At 37.6% G+C, this 18,726-nt stretch overlaps 1 protein-coding gene across 1 annotated transcript in view; it reads right to left on the bottom strand.

Annotated features, from left to right (window-relative positions):
- The window catches only part of LOC148951153 (uncharacterized), a 212,444-nt gene that overhangs the window by 162,132 nt on the left and 31,586 nt on the right, over positions 1 to 18,726 (bottom strand). Inside the window, exons 3-4 of the mRNA XM_089090162.1 lie at positions 13,472 to 13,534; positions 7,737 to 7,799 (exon numbers count right to left, since the gene is read on the bottom strand). Coding sequence (XP_088946288.1) covers positions 7,737 to 7,799; positions 13,472 to 13,534 — 126 coding nt within the window. The remainder of the gene's footprint in view (positions 1 to 7,736; positions 7,800 to 13,471; positions 13,535 to 18,726) is intronic.

Here is an 18,726-nt window from a genome sequence, read left to right as displayed (position 1 = left end):
AATACCATGTTAAAAAAATTCAAAATTATTTTAAAAAATGGGGGGAAGGGGTCCCGGTGGTTTTTGGGGGCTCGAGGGGCATTAGGGGGACAGGGGGCCTTTGGGGTTGGGTTAGGGGACCTCACTAAACTGTTCAAATGGAACTTGTGTGTGAATATTCTTCATGAAGATATGGAGCACCACTTTAATTCTGAGTTTTCTCGAAGAAGTGCAAAATGTACAAGTTCTCTTCTGAATTTTCTTAGAGAAGAGAAAAAAAAGTTAGCTCAATCCTGAAATTTACCAATGAAACTGAAAAAGCCTTCATTTCAGTTCCTAATTTCTGAAAGATATAAAAAATTTAAAGTTTAATTCTAAAGTTTTCCATAGATTATAGGGATGGCTATACTATGTTTATGATTATTTACCATGAAGATAAAAGTTTCACTTTATTTCTAATTTTTCTTAAATTCAGTTCATTCATCTAACCACCAAAAACAATAGGTTAGTTTAGGTTAGGTATAAATAAATATTAATAAATAATTATAAACATTTCTCCATGTTTAAGTTAGGTTAACTTATCATGAGCGCTCATGATAAGCTAAGCTAACCTAACTTAAACATGGAGAAAAGATTAAATTAGGTTTTATCTCTAAAAATTCTTTTTCTTACATCTCTGACCTTTTTAATAGATATTCTGAACGTTTGACGTTCTAGCATACCCTAAAAATAATGAACACTTAACAAAATAATGCATAAGATATTTTTAATGAAATAACGATATGTAGAATATTAATATAAAAATACGTTAAATACATTATTATACATTATTAGTACACTTGCGCTTCACTTTCCGTCAATTCATCTTTATATTTATTGATGATATTGTCTGCTATTGTCCTTTTTATTCTGGCTGCGATTTCACTGTCTATTGTCACATTATTTTTACATAGATAGCAGTTTTGGCATATTGACAAGATATGATTAATGACTTTATTGCAGGAGTATGCTTGTCTTCTTCTTCTTCTCTTTAAAATGCTAATACCGGAAAGATGCTGATAGGATGTATCAACAGGTAATGTGTTACCAGCAACAGTAGCAAGGAGTTGTCCCCGATCATCGACAATTATTTTTAAGTTTGCATTCTCTTTGAGCACTAATTTCTCTGGTAGTGTTACCCTCGCATATCCACCGTTTACACGTTTGAAATTCTTGGGTACTCCAAAGAAATCTAACTTCTCGCTGTCATGACAACGCATGTATACATTTCCAATAGTGTTACTACTTGCACTCGTTTCATAGTTAAGGTATTTTTCCTTGTCAGCATTCAACACGACGATGATTTTTTCATGTGCACATAGTTTCATCGAATAATTCATCTTCACTTTTTTTACAGATATGAATTGTGTGTTTATCCTACCACTGCGTACAAAATACTGATTTAATGCAGGCAATAAACTAGGTAGTGTCGATAACCTGCGACAGAGTACCAGTGGGAAGGCCGCTTCGTGTCTATTAACAAGCAGAGAGTATGATTGGTAGAGTTGTAAGCATATTTCATGTCATTTTAAGATACGTAAAAAGGTTTAAAAAATACCATGTTAAAAAAATTCAAAATTATTTTTTAAAATGGGGGGAAGGGGTCCCGGTGGTCTTTGGGGGCTCAAGGGGCATTAGGGGACCGGGGGCCTTTGGGGTTGGGGTAGGGGATCTCACGACACTGTTCAAATGGAACTTGTGTGTTATAACGACCACAGAGTTTCACCCTCAAATCCTCTTCTAAAATCATCTTTTAAAATCATCTTTTAAAATGTCTCTAACTGTTTCGCCGAAATAATTCCATAACCTGTCTAAAACAGTTTCGCTCAAATAACCCCTAAACGTAATTTCAGCGTGTTCCTTTTGTTTTTGGCATCTCTGCACTAACACATTTCAAATTAATAAGAAACCTGATTCCCGCGCGAAAACAATTCATCGCTAAGATGTTTCTTGGAGAACTGTGTCCATGGCGTTTGGTTATTAATATCTTTTGGAGTTCGACCAAAAGAGTTGTTTCCGAGGCAAAGACATTAATGACTTGGATCTATTCCTGGAGAAATGTTGACAGTACCTGTCAGACATTATTAAACTTTGCCCGGAAACAATTTGATTAATGACTGACAGCACAGGTGTTCTAAATTCCCAATCGCTTTAATTAACCACGTGTTCTCCCTAATGACTCTATGCACCTGGCCAAAAGAACAACAACAACAACATCAACACCTTCGGAAATTTAGGTCATTGACCCCATTAACCACTTGTTCTCCCTAGGGAGGCTATGCCCATATTTGGTGTTAAAAAAAGTTGTAGGTGGCAGCAGGGTGTTCTCGTCGCGCTGTTACCCCCCTTCTACTCCCATGGGATCTGGGGGATTGTGTCCATTTTAAAGACACTGTTATATGTTTTTCGACTATTGGTAACAAAATGGCTATGTCACAATTTCAATTGAATGCGTTTTGTGAAAAGAGGAGGTCAGGGAGGGGGCTAGTAACTCTCTATCATGTTTGAATCTTAAAAGAGAACTAGAACTATACTTCAAACCAAATGAATATCTTCTAAAACTCACAAGACCACCCCTTCCATAAAAACCTTAAATGCCCCTGGGACATAACTTACAACCCTTACCCCCAGACTCTGGACAATTATGAATATGAATATGAGCCTTGGACAATTTTTGAACAAATGGCTACCTTGAAATTTTATCGGAAGTAGCTGTGGAAAATTCGACGTAGGGAGGGGGCGGCTGCCCCCTATCACTTTGAATCTTAAAAAAGAAACTAGAATATCTGATTTTCAATCCAATGAGCCCACTCCGGAGTTTATACGCCCTTTCAATAAAAACCTTATATGACCTCGGGGCATAACTTACAACCCTTGCACTGAGGACTGTGTGTGTGTGTGAGGGGGGGGGGTCGTTATCGTCAATGACATAATTTCCGGACCTTTTAACTAAGCTGAACAAAAAGTCTACCTCAAAATTTTGATTGGATGTGTTTGAGGAAATGGTGGGCGTGAGGTTAGTTGTCCTCCAATCACTTTCAACTATTAAAAGGAGCACTAGCTCCTTCAATTTCCAATTGAATGAGCCTTTTCCGAAGTTTCTACGACAACAAAGGGCCATCTCAAAATTTCCATCAGATGCATTTTGGGAAAATACGAGGTGTGGTTCGATTTCCAGTCGATTCTAATTCGATTTCCATTTTGGGAAATCGATTTCGAATCGAATAAGCCCTTTTTGAAGTTTTTACGACAACTCCTTCAATACGAATTGCCCTGGTCTAAAACAAACCAAACCAAAAAAAAAAAAATACATTGTGCCCACATTGCTCTTTACTTAGGCAGCGCTGTTGCGCTGCCAATGATTGTAAGAGCAGAGGTAGAAAAGTAGTAGCCTAAAAAGTTTCAACTTTATACCCCCAGTCGTTCTCGATATATTGCTGAGGTGTCTTGGCAACTATAAACACTATGCCTTTTTATATAGTTTTAAAGCAACATTTAGTTTTAAAGCATAATGGGCTACTTAATAATAATAATTCATTTCAACCCTCTTTACATACATAAAATACACTTAGAGGAGTAAGAAAATACAGTAAAATAAAATAAAAATAGGAACAATAAACGTGAAAAAACTTGCAAAAAAAAACAAATAACATCTCAGCTATTTAAGCAAAACAATTAAGCTATACAGTTAAGTGGAAAGTCAACAATATTTTCTCGACGCTTACGGAACCTGTCCACACGCTCGTTCATTTTGAAGTAATATTAAAAACGCCGTATCTACTCGAAATATACCGGTTGCGAGTTCAAAGTGGCAACTGCAGAAGATATTTGCAAAAACAGAAGAATAGAGATCTAATTTTGCTAATCTGACATATTGTGAAACAAAACCCACAAAGAGCCAAGAAGAAGACATGCAGGAGAAAAAACCGTTGTAAAGTCAGCCGAGGGATATTTTGTGATACTGGCTTTTAGCTCGAGCAAGGAGCAGCCCGTACGATTTTCTAAGCTTTTTTTCAATGCCGAGATAACCAGTGTTTTAGTAGTTTTAACATTTGATCCAAACGGGAGACCTTGTTGCTCTTTCCAAGGTTCACGATGCCAGTGCAAATGGTTTGAAGAAGTTTATTTATCAGGAACTCAATGACCAATGCATTCCTTACTCTAATATAATTGGCTTTGATTCGGACAATGCCAGTGTAATGCTAGGCAAACGAAATGGCTTGGCCCCTTTGATTAAAAATGATTCAACCTGGCTTGCCGTAATTTATTGTGTTTGTCATTCGTTCTCACTCTGTTCTTCTGCCGCCTGCAAAATACTTGCATCTGACATTGTGCAGTTCAGTCATGACATCTATAATTACATCTCAGGAAGTGCAAAGCGAAAAGCTGAGCTGAAAGAATTTCAGTATTTCCTACAGGATGCGGAGCATCAACTGCTCTATCCATTCGCAACAAGATGGCTGGTGTTTGAATCAGTTGGCGACCGCTTGATTGAACAATGGGTGGTACCCACTGAGTTTTTAACATATTTTTCTTAGAAGGAAAGGACACAAGTGCCGTCAATCTTTATTTGGGTTTGGTCAATTCAAAAATAAAATTGTTTTATTTGTTTCTTAAATTCGCTGTATCCAGTGTTAACAGACTAAATGTTGAATTTCAGAGTGCAGACGTAAAAGTCCATAAATTAAAATTTATTGTTTCTGATGTTTCATCCGTTCTTCAAGAAATAGGATCCAATTTAATTAGCGAAAGTTAGCTGAGGCTTGGAAAAATCTGTCCATTTACAATTGATTTTTCAGATCCTTGAAATGTCAGGAGTATACAAGATATGCATTTGCGGGCAGAATTTCAACTATACGAGCTGGAAAGCATCGTAAGGGGTGCCGTCGAGGAGCACTAAGGACAAGAGGTAAAAAAAAGCTGTTTAGCATTTTATATCAAGCTCTAGACCGAAATACAATTGCGAATCAACCCAAAAGACCTGTGATTGGATCTAGTTAAAAGTCTTTCTCCAAGCGTCACAAGTCCGGGCAAGTAAAGTCAATTGTTCCTCCGTTTAAGATGTTTAAAGAATGCCTCCCTCATGTTGATCCTGAGACGCTAAAGACAGATTGGAGACATATTCCTTTTATAGTAAATGAGACAGATTTAGATGTTAATAAGTCTATAGTTAAATTTTGGAAGCGTGATGACAATTTAAAAGATGGGGCTGACAATCATTCCTTATAATTTTTGCAAAATTTTATACTGACATTGACGTGTCTACCCTACTCCACTGCTGGAAGAGAGTGTCAATTTTCTGAGTTAAAAATAATAAAGACCCCACTTTACAATAGACTCAGTCCGAAAATGTTTCTGATCTTATGCATGTCGAAAGAGCAATTCCTGACCCAAGCTCGTTGGAATTCCAGCAAGAAAGTGGAAAGAGCAAACTCCCAAGTTAATCATATTTCCAAATTGATTATGCTTGCTTTGCCGTGTAAGTATCTAATATGTTGCGTATTATACCTTGATAAAAAGTAAGTTTTAAATTAAGTCCGAAACGAATATCTTTGAATTGTTTATCTGAATTTTACTAAACAAAATGCAATATTTACTTGCCTTTTTCTCCAATTATTCCAAATTACATCCAAATCAATGACAAATTGAAAACAAACTAAGGCACACCTTGGCAGAACTTGAACAAATGCACCCTACGCATAATATGCGCATGATTCGTTTCATTCCTCCACAGTCTCGGGGATTTTTATTTAGAAAAGGTGAATGAAGATCAATTTAACGGTTTATTTTTATTTTACTTCCGTCAAAACGAAGCGTCATTTAAAATTGTTGGAAAAAAAAAGGCGAAATTGCAACCAAATCAACTCGATTTTTGTTAATACATGGCTATTTATGCTGTAAAAGCAAAAAAGGTTCCAATTCATTAAAATTTAGAGTGGGTTTGCAAATTTTTAATGAAGATACAAAAAAGATACCTATTAAAATTTGGATGGGGATTTTTTTATGAGATTACATAAGAAGATATTTTTCAAAATATACAAGCAAGAACTGCCCCCCCCCCTCCTCTATACGTGGCTCTTGATAGCGAAATAAAGGCACCCTGGCTTGAAAAGAGACTTTCCTATCAAAAGTTACGAAAAAGTTACGTTTTAAGAGTCTGGACATTACAAAATATTTTGGTCCGGTGGCAACCCTGCACGAGCGTAGTCGGGTAAAATCTATTGTTTTGCGATATAAAACACTAGAAATCTGTACTAGCCAGAAGTTTAGAAGTTTAGTATTTTGAAAAAGCTTCCTATTCTAATTAAATGGCCTTTGTGTTTCAGGAGTCATTCTGAAAGGATTTGGACGAAAATCCAAACTTTAGGGTAAAGAGCGAGGTATTGAGAAAGGGTCAGATCCTCTCATTTACGGAGTAATTTCTGTTCGTTTTAAGTTTTAATGTTGCTCCTTACTTAATTTGAAAAAATTCGCTCCTTTTATTTAATTTTTAATTGTTTTTTTTAGTATCAGGAAATCCACCTCTCCCTCCATGGAAAATCTCTCCATGAAATATTCCTCCAAGAAAAGTACCTCCCGCTTAAAATTCCCTCCCTCGTATTCAGAAAACTCTATCCTCAAAGAATATTACCCCTTAAAAATTTCCAGGGACGGTTTCGCCCAGAAAATTCTTGTTAGCCTATTTTCATTTGAAAATAAGACTTGTTTTTTATTTAGTTTCTGATAAATTTTCAAATCAGATAATAAATTTCCCTTCCGTGGAAAATTTTTCACGGAAATCTCACCTCCTCGACAGAAAATTTCGCCCACAAAAAATTCCCAAAAGCCAAAGGAGAATTTCTTCCGTGGAAAATCCCCCCTTCGCATTAAATCCTTCCACCCTGTAAAACGTCTGTATGCTTCCCAATAATAAAAACTGTTTGTAAATAATTGGCAAAACTCATAACTTATGGCCCTTTCCCCAGGAGCTGTGGGGGGTCATGCCCAGAGGCTTAGTTAATGAACTTTTTAACTAAGCTGAACAAAATGGCTATCACATAGCTTTTACCAGGTGACTTTGGGGAAAAAAGAAAAATGAGAGGGTGGCCAGTTGCCCTCCAATTTTTTTAGTCAATTAAAAAAAGCACTAGAACTTTCCATTTCCATTTGAAAGATTCCTCTCCCGATGCTATAGTATCATTGGTTCTATAAGATCTACCCAGGGGAAAAAAACAACTTAGAAAAAAAACAAAAAACACGCATCCATGATCTTTCTTCTGGCAAAAAATAAAAAAAAATCCACATTTTTGCACATGGGAGTTTGAAACCCACTACAGCAGGGTTCTCTAACACGCTGAATCTTATAGTGCAATATTTTTTATGTAGATTCCTTCACTTTTTGTGGGTGCTTCCTCCTTTTTCAAATATAAGGCAAATTTTCTAAGGCTCGTAGCTTTTGATGCATTTCGTTAAACTTAATAAATCGTTAAACTTTTACATATTTGGAATCAGTATAAAAAACCAATTGTTTTGAAGTAGCTATTGCCATATAAATTCCGTCTTTTAGACTTTTGGTTATTACTTGGCCGACTCGCTCCTTACTTTCAGTTTGTTACCACGAACTGTTTGTAAAAACAACAAAATCATAAAAGCTACTACTAAAATAAAGAAGAAACATGCCAGCAAATATAAGTTGAAATGAAAATAAGAAAAGATTATAAGGAGTAAACAAAGCTTACTTGTCTTCATCAATTTCTTCCATCTGTTCCATTTTCACTGTGGTCTGGTCATCAGAATTGGCACTAGGAATAATTTTATGTAAGTACATGAAGTAATAAGACACAAACATTATAAATAAAATGAAATTGAACCGGCTTCCACTTTTCATTTGTACAGAAACTAAGCATGAGGCGTCGGCAGAGCTGGTGTAATACAGGTTAGGGAAGCTCACCAGAAACCAGTGGCGGATCCAGAGGGGGGGGGCGGGGGGGGCTCTCCCCCTCCTAGCGTAGTCTAAAGTAGTATAATACTAATAGCAAATTTTTTTTACTGGTATACACTATTAAGCAAATTTTTCCAACATTTTGGTGCCAAAAACTTTCCTGCTGCTCAAATGCCGAGTCAAAACCAGGGGCGTGATTTGATATGGGGCAGGGGGGCAACTGCCCCTCCCAGACCTCGGTTCCCCCCCCCCCCAGACCCCGGTTAGGTTAGGTTACCCGTCGGGTACCCTACATAATTCAAGCATCCACAGAAACGGGTTAGTTTTCTTTTGTATATCTTTCTCTTTATGGTACTATATGGCTCATTTTTCAATTTTTAACTGTCATTTTCACTTGATTTGGTAAAACTGGCTCCAACTCCCCCCCCCCCCCCTCCGCAGGATTTTGAGGAAATTACGTCACTGGTCGAAATTTTACTTTTACCGGACTAATATGACAGTCCACCTTTTTCAAACCAGAGATCGTTTAGGAATTGTTTATGTCAAAAAGCTAAAAAAGATGAATTGATTAACTTTAAATCATGGTCAATTATCTGTGTCTTTACAAATAACAGAAATTGAAATTATTAATACAATTTATCTGATATTCAAATTACTTCTTGCTTGTTTTCTTAGATTGCTTTTTTAATGTTCTATTATTATTATTTTTTCCATCCAAAGATGTGCAAGATTTTATTCTGGAGGGGGTTGGGCAATTATAAAAAAAAGAATTCAGGGGGCGAAAAAAGCCCGGGGCCCGCTTAAGTCCTTGGGCAATTCTTTGCTTTTAAAAGGTCACTATTAGCCCGTTTTAATTTATTAACTAATGATTTGTTCTTTCCTGCCAGTCTGACTAAAGTTTGTGTTACGAAATGGGCAAATTAACTATTTTACGACTTGATTAAACAAAATGAACAACAGTTCTTTTTTTTACAAACAAAAGTAAAGAGTAACGTTAAAGCTTCAAACGGACACAAAAATAGTTCCATATTTGGGATTACAAGGAGGGGGCTGCAGACCCCACCCTCTCCCCTTCCGCTCTTTACGCTATTAAATAAAAAAAACAAGTTTTTTAAACTGAAAGTAAGGAGCGACATTAAAACTTAAAACGAAAAGAAATTATTCCATATATGAAAGGGGCTGTCCCCTCCCCTCCTCAACGTCTCGCTCTTTACGCTAAAGTTTTTTATTTTTAAAAAAATAAAGTTGTGAGACAGAGTCAAACTTTTGCGTAAAGAGCGAGGCGTTGAGGAGGGGAAAGCCCCTTTTATATACGGAATAATTTCTGTTCGTTTTCAGTTTTAATGTCGCTCCTTACTTTCAGTTTAAGAAACTTGTTTTTTTATTTAATTTCTGATCGGTTTTTAGTTAATGCAGCTTTTATTTTGACTCCCCGTCATTGAATAAGTAAACAAAATTTGCCTAAAAATTTTACTTTTCTTTTGCTAAACGTATGTCTCTAAATTTGGTTATGACGTAATTTACAAATTAACTTACGTAACTAACTTCTATATTCGTATAGCCTATTATTCTTCTGGCAAAAAATACAAAGTTGCAGATTTTTGCAGATATGAGCTTGAAACCTATGTAATAGGGTTTTCTGATACGCTGAATCTGACGGTGTGATTTTCATTAAAATTCTTTCACTTGTAGGGGATGTTTCCCCCCTCTTTAAAAAATCGGGTAAAGTTTCTCAGGCTCGTAGCCTTTGATGAGTAATACTAAACTTAATAAAATTTATATATTTAGGATCAGCATTATAAACCCATTCTTTTGGTACATTTATTTACATAAAAATTCCGTTTTTAAAATTTTCGATTACTATTGAGCCGTATCGCTTGTTTTTTTATTTTTTTTTTTTTATTACGTATATGTTATTACGTATATGAGGGGGTTCTCCCCTAAGTCAATACTACGCTCTTTACGTTAAAAGTTAAAAAAAAATTTAATTCACAAACCCCTGGATCACAAAGTTCTTTTAATTAGAATAGATAGCTCTTTTGAAAGCAATAAAAAAAACTGTAGCGTAAAGAGCGTTGTATTGACTTGGGGCACAACCCCCTCGTATATATTATAATTTCTGTTCATTTTAAGTTTTAATGTTGCTTCTTATTTTCAGTTGAAAAAAACTTGTTTTTTTGAATTTAATTTCTGATCGTTTTTTAAATAATGCTTGGAAATCCGGCGCCCCCTTCATAGAAATGTCCCTTACCCCAAAGAAAAATCCTCCACGGAAAGATTCTCCTGAGAAACCCCCTCCTCCAGCCCCACCCTCCAGAAAAAAATCCTTCCTGAAAATGTCTGTATACTTCCCAATAACCAATAAATAATGCTGGCAAGTCCGGCACCCCCTTCATGGCGCTTTCCCTCTCTCCATGCACACTTCCGGCAGGTACCGCTCCTGCACCATAACCCCGCCCCCCCCCCCCCCACTACCAGAAAAAAACCCTCCTGAAAACTTCTGTATACTTCCCAATAACCAATACTATATGTTAACATTGGGTAAAGTTCATAAGTTTTAGTCCTCCCCCCGGGGACGTCGGGGAATTAAGTCATGCTAAAAGACATAGTTTTCATATTTTCGACCATGTTGAACAAAATGGCTATCTCAAAATTTTGATCGGGTGACTTTGGGGAAAAAATGAGCATGGGAGGGGGCCTAGTTGCCTTCCATTAAATCAGCATTAAAATCTGATTCTTTTGATGTATCTATTGGTATCAAAAACCCATTTTCTAGAGTTTCGGTTACCATTGAGCCGGGTCGCTCCTTACTTACACTTCGTTACCACGAACTGTTTGAAAGCTTGACTTCGGCTCTATTGCAAGTGCGTTTACTATCTATATGAGAATGAAACCTCATCGAAAATAGTGGGGGCTTAGGAGGATAGAAGCATCCCCTCATGTATCCAATAATTCAAAGATTTATTCAAGATTCATTTAATAAAAATTGCTGTCACAGTTCCGGCTGACACCGCAACTAAATTACACTACCCTTTACAACAATATATGTATATATACACTAAGTATGATTTAAAGAACATGAAAATTGGAACTTGGAATGTTACGACATTAAAAAATGCCTATCGTATCGACATTTTGACTGACGAATTCAGACGATTCGAACTGGATTTATTAAGAATTTTAGAAACTCATATCCAAGGGGTGGGAAGCATGAAATTAGGTGATATAAAATTTGTTTACTCAGGTAGGAAGGATGGGGTACATTGAGAGGGAGTAGGGTTGATGATGAATAAAGAAGCTGCTAAGTCTTCTTTAGGCTGGGAAGGTATTAATAATAGAAAACTGATTGCTGATTTTATGACTAGAAAGTTCAGGGTCTCAGTTATAGTAGTATATACCCCTGTAGAACCAACTGACGGAGATATTAGTGACTCAGATGAATTTTACTTACAGTTACAGGAGTAAACAGACAAGGTCCCAGGTAGAAATATGATGTTATTACTGGGAGATTTTAACGCCCAGGTTGGTAGAAATAGGGATAGATGGTATCCCAGCCTAGGTAAATTTGGTGTAGGAAAAGAAAACAGTTGCGGGAAAAAATATGGAGGAAAATGAAAAAGTTTGTGATACCTTGGATGTGAAGGAAGATTTGCTTTATGATGAGGAATTAGCGACAGTGCTAAATGGGATAAAAAATATTAAAGTTCCAGGTGCTGATAGGATGGTAAATAAGTTTCTTAAATATAATGGCTCTGAGGTTAGAAATAAGTTATTGAAGATTATGAATATGATTTTTGAAAACAGGGAAGTACCTAACGATTTTAGGAAAACCTTAACTAAGCCACTTTATAAGACAGGTGATAAAAGTGAGTGTGATAATTATCGAGGCATTAGTCTGGTCTCTGTAGGTAGTAAATTACTTAGTAATATGATATTTTTTAGACTGAGAGATGCTGTAGACAAAGTTTTAAGAGAGGAACAGTGTGGTTTTAGAAAAGTGGAGGATGTGTTGACGTAGTTTTCACTCGTAGGTTAATAATTGATAAGTTCCTGAGTTTTCAAACACCTTTGGTCCTCAGTTTTATAGATTATGAGCAAGCGTTCGATTCTGTTGGTAGAAGAGCTTTAGTAAAGGTTTTATCCTTGTATGGTATACGAGACAAATACATTAAAATGATTAATGATGTGTACGAGAATAACAGTGCTGCGGTTAAGGTAGGAAATGAGGTTAGTAGCTGGTTTTTTATTAAATCAGGAATTAAGCAGGCTTGCGTTCTATCCCCCTTTATATGTATTATTTTGATGGACTTTATTTTAAGGAGCACAGCAAAGGCAATGGGAGACCACGGAATCAAATGAGGAGGAAAAAGTCTCCTGGACTTAGATTATACTGATGATTTAAGCATCCTAGATGAAAGTGTGAGCAAAATGAATGAAGTTTTAGAGGTTTTGCAAGTTCAGGGTGCTAGAATTGGTTTGAAAATTAATGTTAAGAAGACTAAGTCACTGAGGCTAGGAATAAGTGAAGATGAAAAAGTGATGTTGGGTAATGAAAAGATTCATCAGGGGGGCAGCTTCACTTACCTTGGTAGCATTATTAATAAAGACGGTGGGAGAAGTGAAGACGTTGAAAATAGGATATCCAAGGCTCAGGGTGTTTTTTCACAGTTAAAAAAAAGTCTGGAAGAATAATAAGATAAGTCTGCAAACAAAGATTAGAATATTAGAAGCTACAGTGATGACAGTGGTCAAATATGGCTCTGAAGCATTTTGTTTGATACTCATGTGACGGACCTTATTTCAAAAGGCAAGCTGCACGAAAAATGTGGTTCTATCCCGATTTCTTTGGCTATAATGAGAGAAAAGTGGAGATGGCTAGGGCACATTTTGTCTGCGATAATTGAAAAGGCAACATATGCCATTGGTCGAAAATCAGTTATGTATGTGTCGAGGGTAAACTAAACACGAGGAATCGAATGGTGCAGTCAGAATATTGTCCTATATCGTATTGCTACGAAGATAAAAAAAAGAGACATACGCCACTTTTAGGCGTGGGCAAACTTTGAATATAAAAAAAAAGACATACGCCACGGCCAAACTTTTTTCCATTTTTGGGCTCTCCTAAAAAGTTACAAAATGGCATATGTCACCCTTTTAATTATCAAAGCCAATCTTGCATATGAAGCATGAGAGATTGCCGAAGATTGTCCTTTTCGACCAACCACCAAGGGCAGACCAAAAAGCAAGACCAGTATAAGAAACATAGTCGGAGGAGCATCATTGTCGAATAACCCCTGGTTCTTGCCTCCATTCGGATTATAAAAGGAAACTACTTTTTCCAGCCAGTCACCGTCTTTTTCGAAAAAAAAATAATTAGTTTTTGTTACGTCTTGGTTATTGTCTGTTTTTTTTTTTTTATCAAGAAAACGCACTATATAATAAAATCTACAATTGAAATAAATAAAATACAGGACAGCAAAAATAAAAGAAATGAGATAGAAAAAAAAGTTATAAGGAGTAAACAAAACTTACTGGTCTTCATCAATTTCTTCCATCTGTTCCATTTTCACTGTGGGTTGATCATCAGAGTCGGAACTAGGAATAATTTTATCTAAGTGCATGAAGTAATAAGACACAAACATTATAAATAAAATGAAGTTGAACCGGCTTCCGCTTTTCATCTGTACAGAATATAAATATGAGGGTTTGGCAAGGCTGGCGCAATGCGGATTAGGGAAGCTGACCAGAAACCTGGCCCTGTCCTTTATAGTGTCCCAGTGTTTACCATAATCAGGTTTCAAAAACGTTTCCCGAATAAATGGTTTTCAAAGGGAATATGAAAATGGAACCTAAAGCAAGCAGAAATAGAGTCATAAAAAAAAAAAAATAATAAAAGTCAACAGAAATAACTATCTACCAATTTAATCGGCTATGTTCTTAAATCTAGATAAACCTCGTTTAATTATGTATATCAATTTAATAATCTTTTTCCAGAGAAGAAATTTTTCAAAGAAAAATAAAGAGCAACATTAAATCTAAGACGAGCGAAAGTAAATTCAAGCAGTAACTCAAATGCAAAACGGCCATCAATCACTGCGAATAAATAAGTGAAATCCAAAATAAACAGAAATTACAATAAATAATCCAGTTAAACTTAAAACGAACAGTCACTAAAGCAAACAGGAGTTGGGCTAACACCCCTTGTGCCTCGTAAAGACCAGAAAGTCTCTTGCACTTTAGTGAAAATAATTCTTTTTTCGAGATGTGAGTTTTGTTTGTCATAAAACCAAACAAAAAGAAGAAGAAAATTATCATATTGACCAAGATTCTGAAAAGATCTAGTGAAGCGTAGATTGACAGTTTAATATATATTGATATTCATTCCCGAAAGTCTAAACAAGTTTGCATTAATTGACATTATAAAAGGGAAAACGTTTATAATATATTTAAGAACGTTTATAAACGTACAAGCGTTTAAAATGTAAATGTTTAAAACATTTTAAATGTCTTTTCAGTAAAGTGCATATGGAATAACGCATACCCAGTCGCAAGCAGTTGACGTGGCAACTTCAAGCAGTCGCAGTCACAGGAAGTCGCGTACTACAGCGCGCCAGAAATCACAGCAAGCATTGGCTTAAGTGATCACCTAACAGTGACCTGGAGACCGACGCATTCGTCACGGCGAAAGGTAATTAAACAAACAGTAACCTATCGACCGATCAGGGATGAACAAATCCCTGCCTTCAAGGAAAAGCTAACATTGCAGAACTGTACCCCTATTTACAGACTACCGTCCGCTGAAGACATGACAAATGCCTTCTGCGACCAACTTCAGAAAATGTTCGAAGAGTATTTTCCAGAAAAGAAACAGGTAGTAGGAAATAAAACGAAACCCTGGATCACGCCAGATATAAAAGAGCTTATCCTAAGGCGGGATAACTTGTACAACTCTAACAGAGCAGAGTCCAACAAGTTGCGAAACATAGTGGTGAGAAAGATAAAGTATGCAAGGAAGCAGCACGGCCGCTTGACTGTACAGAAGCTTCTATCTTCCGATTCTAAAAAGTTTCATAGCACGGTTCAGAACATTCTTGGCCGAAAGCAGAAAAACGTTGAACTAAGAAACGAAAAAGGGGAGAAACGTACCGCTAACGCAATTAATGAAACCTTTTCTAAAATCTGTACAAAGTACCCTGGTATTACATCACTTCCAGACCTTCCAAGTATTACTAAAATCCCTGTCTTTGAAGCAGAAACCATCCAGACCGCTTTCTTAAAACTGGACGCATCCAAGGCCTCATTTCCAGGAGAACTGCCAATCAAACTGATCAAAGCATGCAACAACGAGCTTGCGGTACCGTTTACTGCCGTAGTAAACCAATGGCTGAGTGAGGGCACCTTCCCGACACGATTCAAAACTGCGGTGGTCATTCCTATACCGAAAAAATCATCCGTCGAATCTGCAAATGACTTAAGAACCATCTCAAAGACATCGATTTTCTCAAAAGTCCTAGAAGAAATTGTCTTCAAATGGCTTTTCGAAGATATTAGTGAAAATCTTGATCCTCGGCAGTACGGCTTTCTTCCAGGTCATAGTTCTGTCTATTACCTGATCTGCCTCATCAGAGACATCCTGGAACATCTGGAGATTGACGGTGCTTATATTGACTGCATCATCGCGGACTTCGTGAAAGCCTTCGACTTACTCGACCACTCAGTTGTTATCGACGAGGCAACTTACCTTGGATCAAGACAAATTGTCGTGTGAATGGTTGGCAGTTTCCTGACGAACCGCAAACAAAAAGTACAACTTCCTAATCGCGAAACGTCAAACATCAGGGAGCTGAGCTGTGGTGCTGCACAAGGGTCGAAGATAGGCCCTTTAGCCTTCCTTATTGTGATCAACAAGCTTTTGTGCAAAACTATGGAACGCTACAAATTCGCTGACGATCTCTCCACCCTCCTCCTCAGACTTCTCTCACAGAGCATACAGCTAGACCCAATCCTAACAGTAATGCGAAAAATCGAGGATGAAACAAACTAAGTGAAACTTACACTCCGTCAGGAAAAAATGGTCCTAATTGGGGTTAATTTCCTTAAATGGTCAGTCCCAGAACCACCATGTGGTGGGCTGAAGGCTGTGAGAAGGGTGAAGATCCTTGGTGTCCATCTGTATGCCAATTTGAAATGGACCACCCACGTATAGTCAATCGTCTGGAAGACCGCCTTCCACCCAAGATCTTGTACCTACCTTCACTGCTGTGGGATGAAAACTGAGATCATGGTTGTATGCTACAAATGCTACATTAGACCGCTCACTGAATATACCTGCCCAGTGTGGCACAGCGCACTGACCATAGATCAAAGCGAAAAAATTGACGGATTGCAGAAAAGGGCCCGCGAAATAATACTGGGGGGAAGTTACGTTGACTATCAGATGAGCCTGAAAGTTCTGAAGTTCGAGTCCCTCAAAAACAAAAGGTACACACTGGTCATGGACTTTGGACGAAAAATCCTCGACTCTGAAACACACTGCAGTCTACTACTGGATTTTGAGGCACGCCAAACTCAACATTCTACGAGGCTCAGAGAAATAACAAAAACGCAGCAAAGCTGGAACGACCGCCGATCCGCTCATCCGAGCGCTACCTGAAGTCATTTGGTCCATACTTCGTAAAACACTACAATGGTGACCAAGAAAAATTGTAAATAAATCAAGTTTGAATAATTTAATTTTGTAAGTGTTTTTAAATTGTTTGACTTCCGCTGTTATTTTTGTTGTTAACAAGAATATTAAGGGAAAAATAAAGTGAATTTGAATTTGAATTTGATAAACAGTTAAATTATTAGTAGTATACGCAATATATTATCAGAGAAAAATTGACACCAAGATTGAGAATAACCAGCGTCAAATAAATTGGACTTATACGAAAAGAGACTAAATATCGTTCAATTAAAAATTGCAAAAATTACAATGTTAACGCAATTACAGCTGAATTAATTAAATAAGCAACCGACGATAACATTATAAACTCCCACTTCCTAGATTTGAGGTAGGAAAGGCTTTCCCCATTTTTAATTAAGTTTTTATTTATCTGCAACCCGTCTACAACAAAAGGAAAACAGAGACGGAGTATAAACGAAAGAAAAAAGAAAGGACGAGGCACTAGGGCGAACAAAATTAAATGGGCAACCATTGACTGCCGTAGCAAACAGTACTAAGGGTAGGAAGAAACTTTCTCGTTGTACCGTTTAATTTGTTCAATTATAGCTGCCGTCGGGTCCGCAATTTTAAAATTTTTAACAAGGTGCGAATTTCTTGTCCACGGCGGGAGTGACAACAAGAACTTTGCATACTTAAAAAACGTGGATCTGAGCTTTCTTTCCTCTGGCTCTGGAAAAGTTCTCCAAAATGGGGTTAGATACAGGAAATGGGGAAAGGATGCTGTGCTATAAAGTCGAGCCAGAATTAAGCGGTTGAAACGGATTGTAGATGTAACTCTACTGTAAGCAAAAGCCAGGAATTTACGGAGATGATCAATAAGAAGGGAGCGGGTAGTTTTAAGATCCTTTCCAATTGCTAAACCAAGGTAAATAATTTTTGGAACAGGGGCTATAGACTATTCTCCCAGCCTTACAGACGAGACCTCTTCCTGGCGCCAGTTGAACAGAAGAATCCCCGACTTCTGTGGGTTAAATTCAAGGCCAATGCGAATGTAATTTGATTGTAGTGTGGAGAAGGTGGTCTCTGTACCTGCGACTGTGTGGCTGGGGTTCAGAATGTCATCGGCGTAGACTATCATTGTAACGTCTATGCCACGAGCCACGCATGTTGCCTTGATAGTAGACTGTGGCTCAATAATACAGTTATTAAAGGCACAAGGAGATGTGACTGATCCTTGTCGAGCACCCTTCTTTACTGGGACTAAAGGATTCCCTCGGTAGGACAGCATCACGTCTAGTGTATATTCAGTGTAGGCTCGACCATGGCCAGGAAGTAGGAGTTCAGCCCGTTAGGGGTCGTACGTGTCTTTAATGGGTAGTAGGATGTCCTTCTGTACACCTCTCTTTCCCATATCCAGAATGAGTTGGTCATGGAGAAGTGAGTCGTAGGCACGGCGGACGTCATGTAGACCTATAACAATGGACTCCTTCGATTCATCAGCGTCAATCAATACTGGAGCCAAAGCAAAAATGGCGCGGCCGCAACCAAGACCCTTGTGGAACCAACACTGGGAAGGGGGAGTCTAGCATTTTCCCTGGATTTCATCAATGACCAATAGTTTGAAGACTTTGCAAAGCGTTGGTACCACTGTGATCGGTCTGAACGAAGCACATTCCGAAGTACTTTTTCCTTTCTTTGGGACTGGCCTAAGTGACCCAGTACTGAATGCCGATGGTACGAGTCCATTGGTGAAAATCATCTAAAAGAGCAGAAATAGGTGTCCCATGAAGGTTGGGCTGCACTGGCTAAGGTGAAGGGCGGAAACACGGTCAATGCTAGCCGACTTCTTCTTTTTCAATCGTTTTCGCGGACGCCACCTGTGATTGGGTAGCTAGGAAATATGTATCTGGAATTGATGAGAGGAGGGATCTGACTCGGGACCCACTGACTCCTTCTTATCAAACATTTTCCATAACATATTAAGATTTTTAATTACTTTTTCAGAAAGCTCAAATTTCAACGGCGCGCGGTGACGAGCAAGTTCCTTGCCAAACCTACGCTTAGATGCAATTCTGATCTCTTTAACTACTCCTAAGCGTGGCCTACCACATTCGTTCCATAT

The sequence above is a fragment of the Artemia sp. Qi Xiang Cuo genome, chromosome 6, assembly GCF_049724085.1.
Source record: "Artemia sp. Qi Xiang Cuo chromosome 6, ASM4972408v1, whole genome shotgun sequence".
Taxonomy (NCBI): Eukaryota; Metazoa; Arthropoda; class Branchiopoda; order Anostraca; family Artemiidae; genus Artemia; species Artemia sp. Qi Xiang Cuo.
This window is presented reverse-complemented; position numbering and strand designations above follow the sequence as displayed.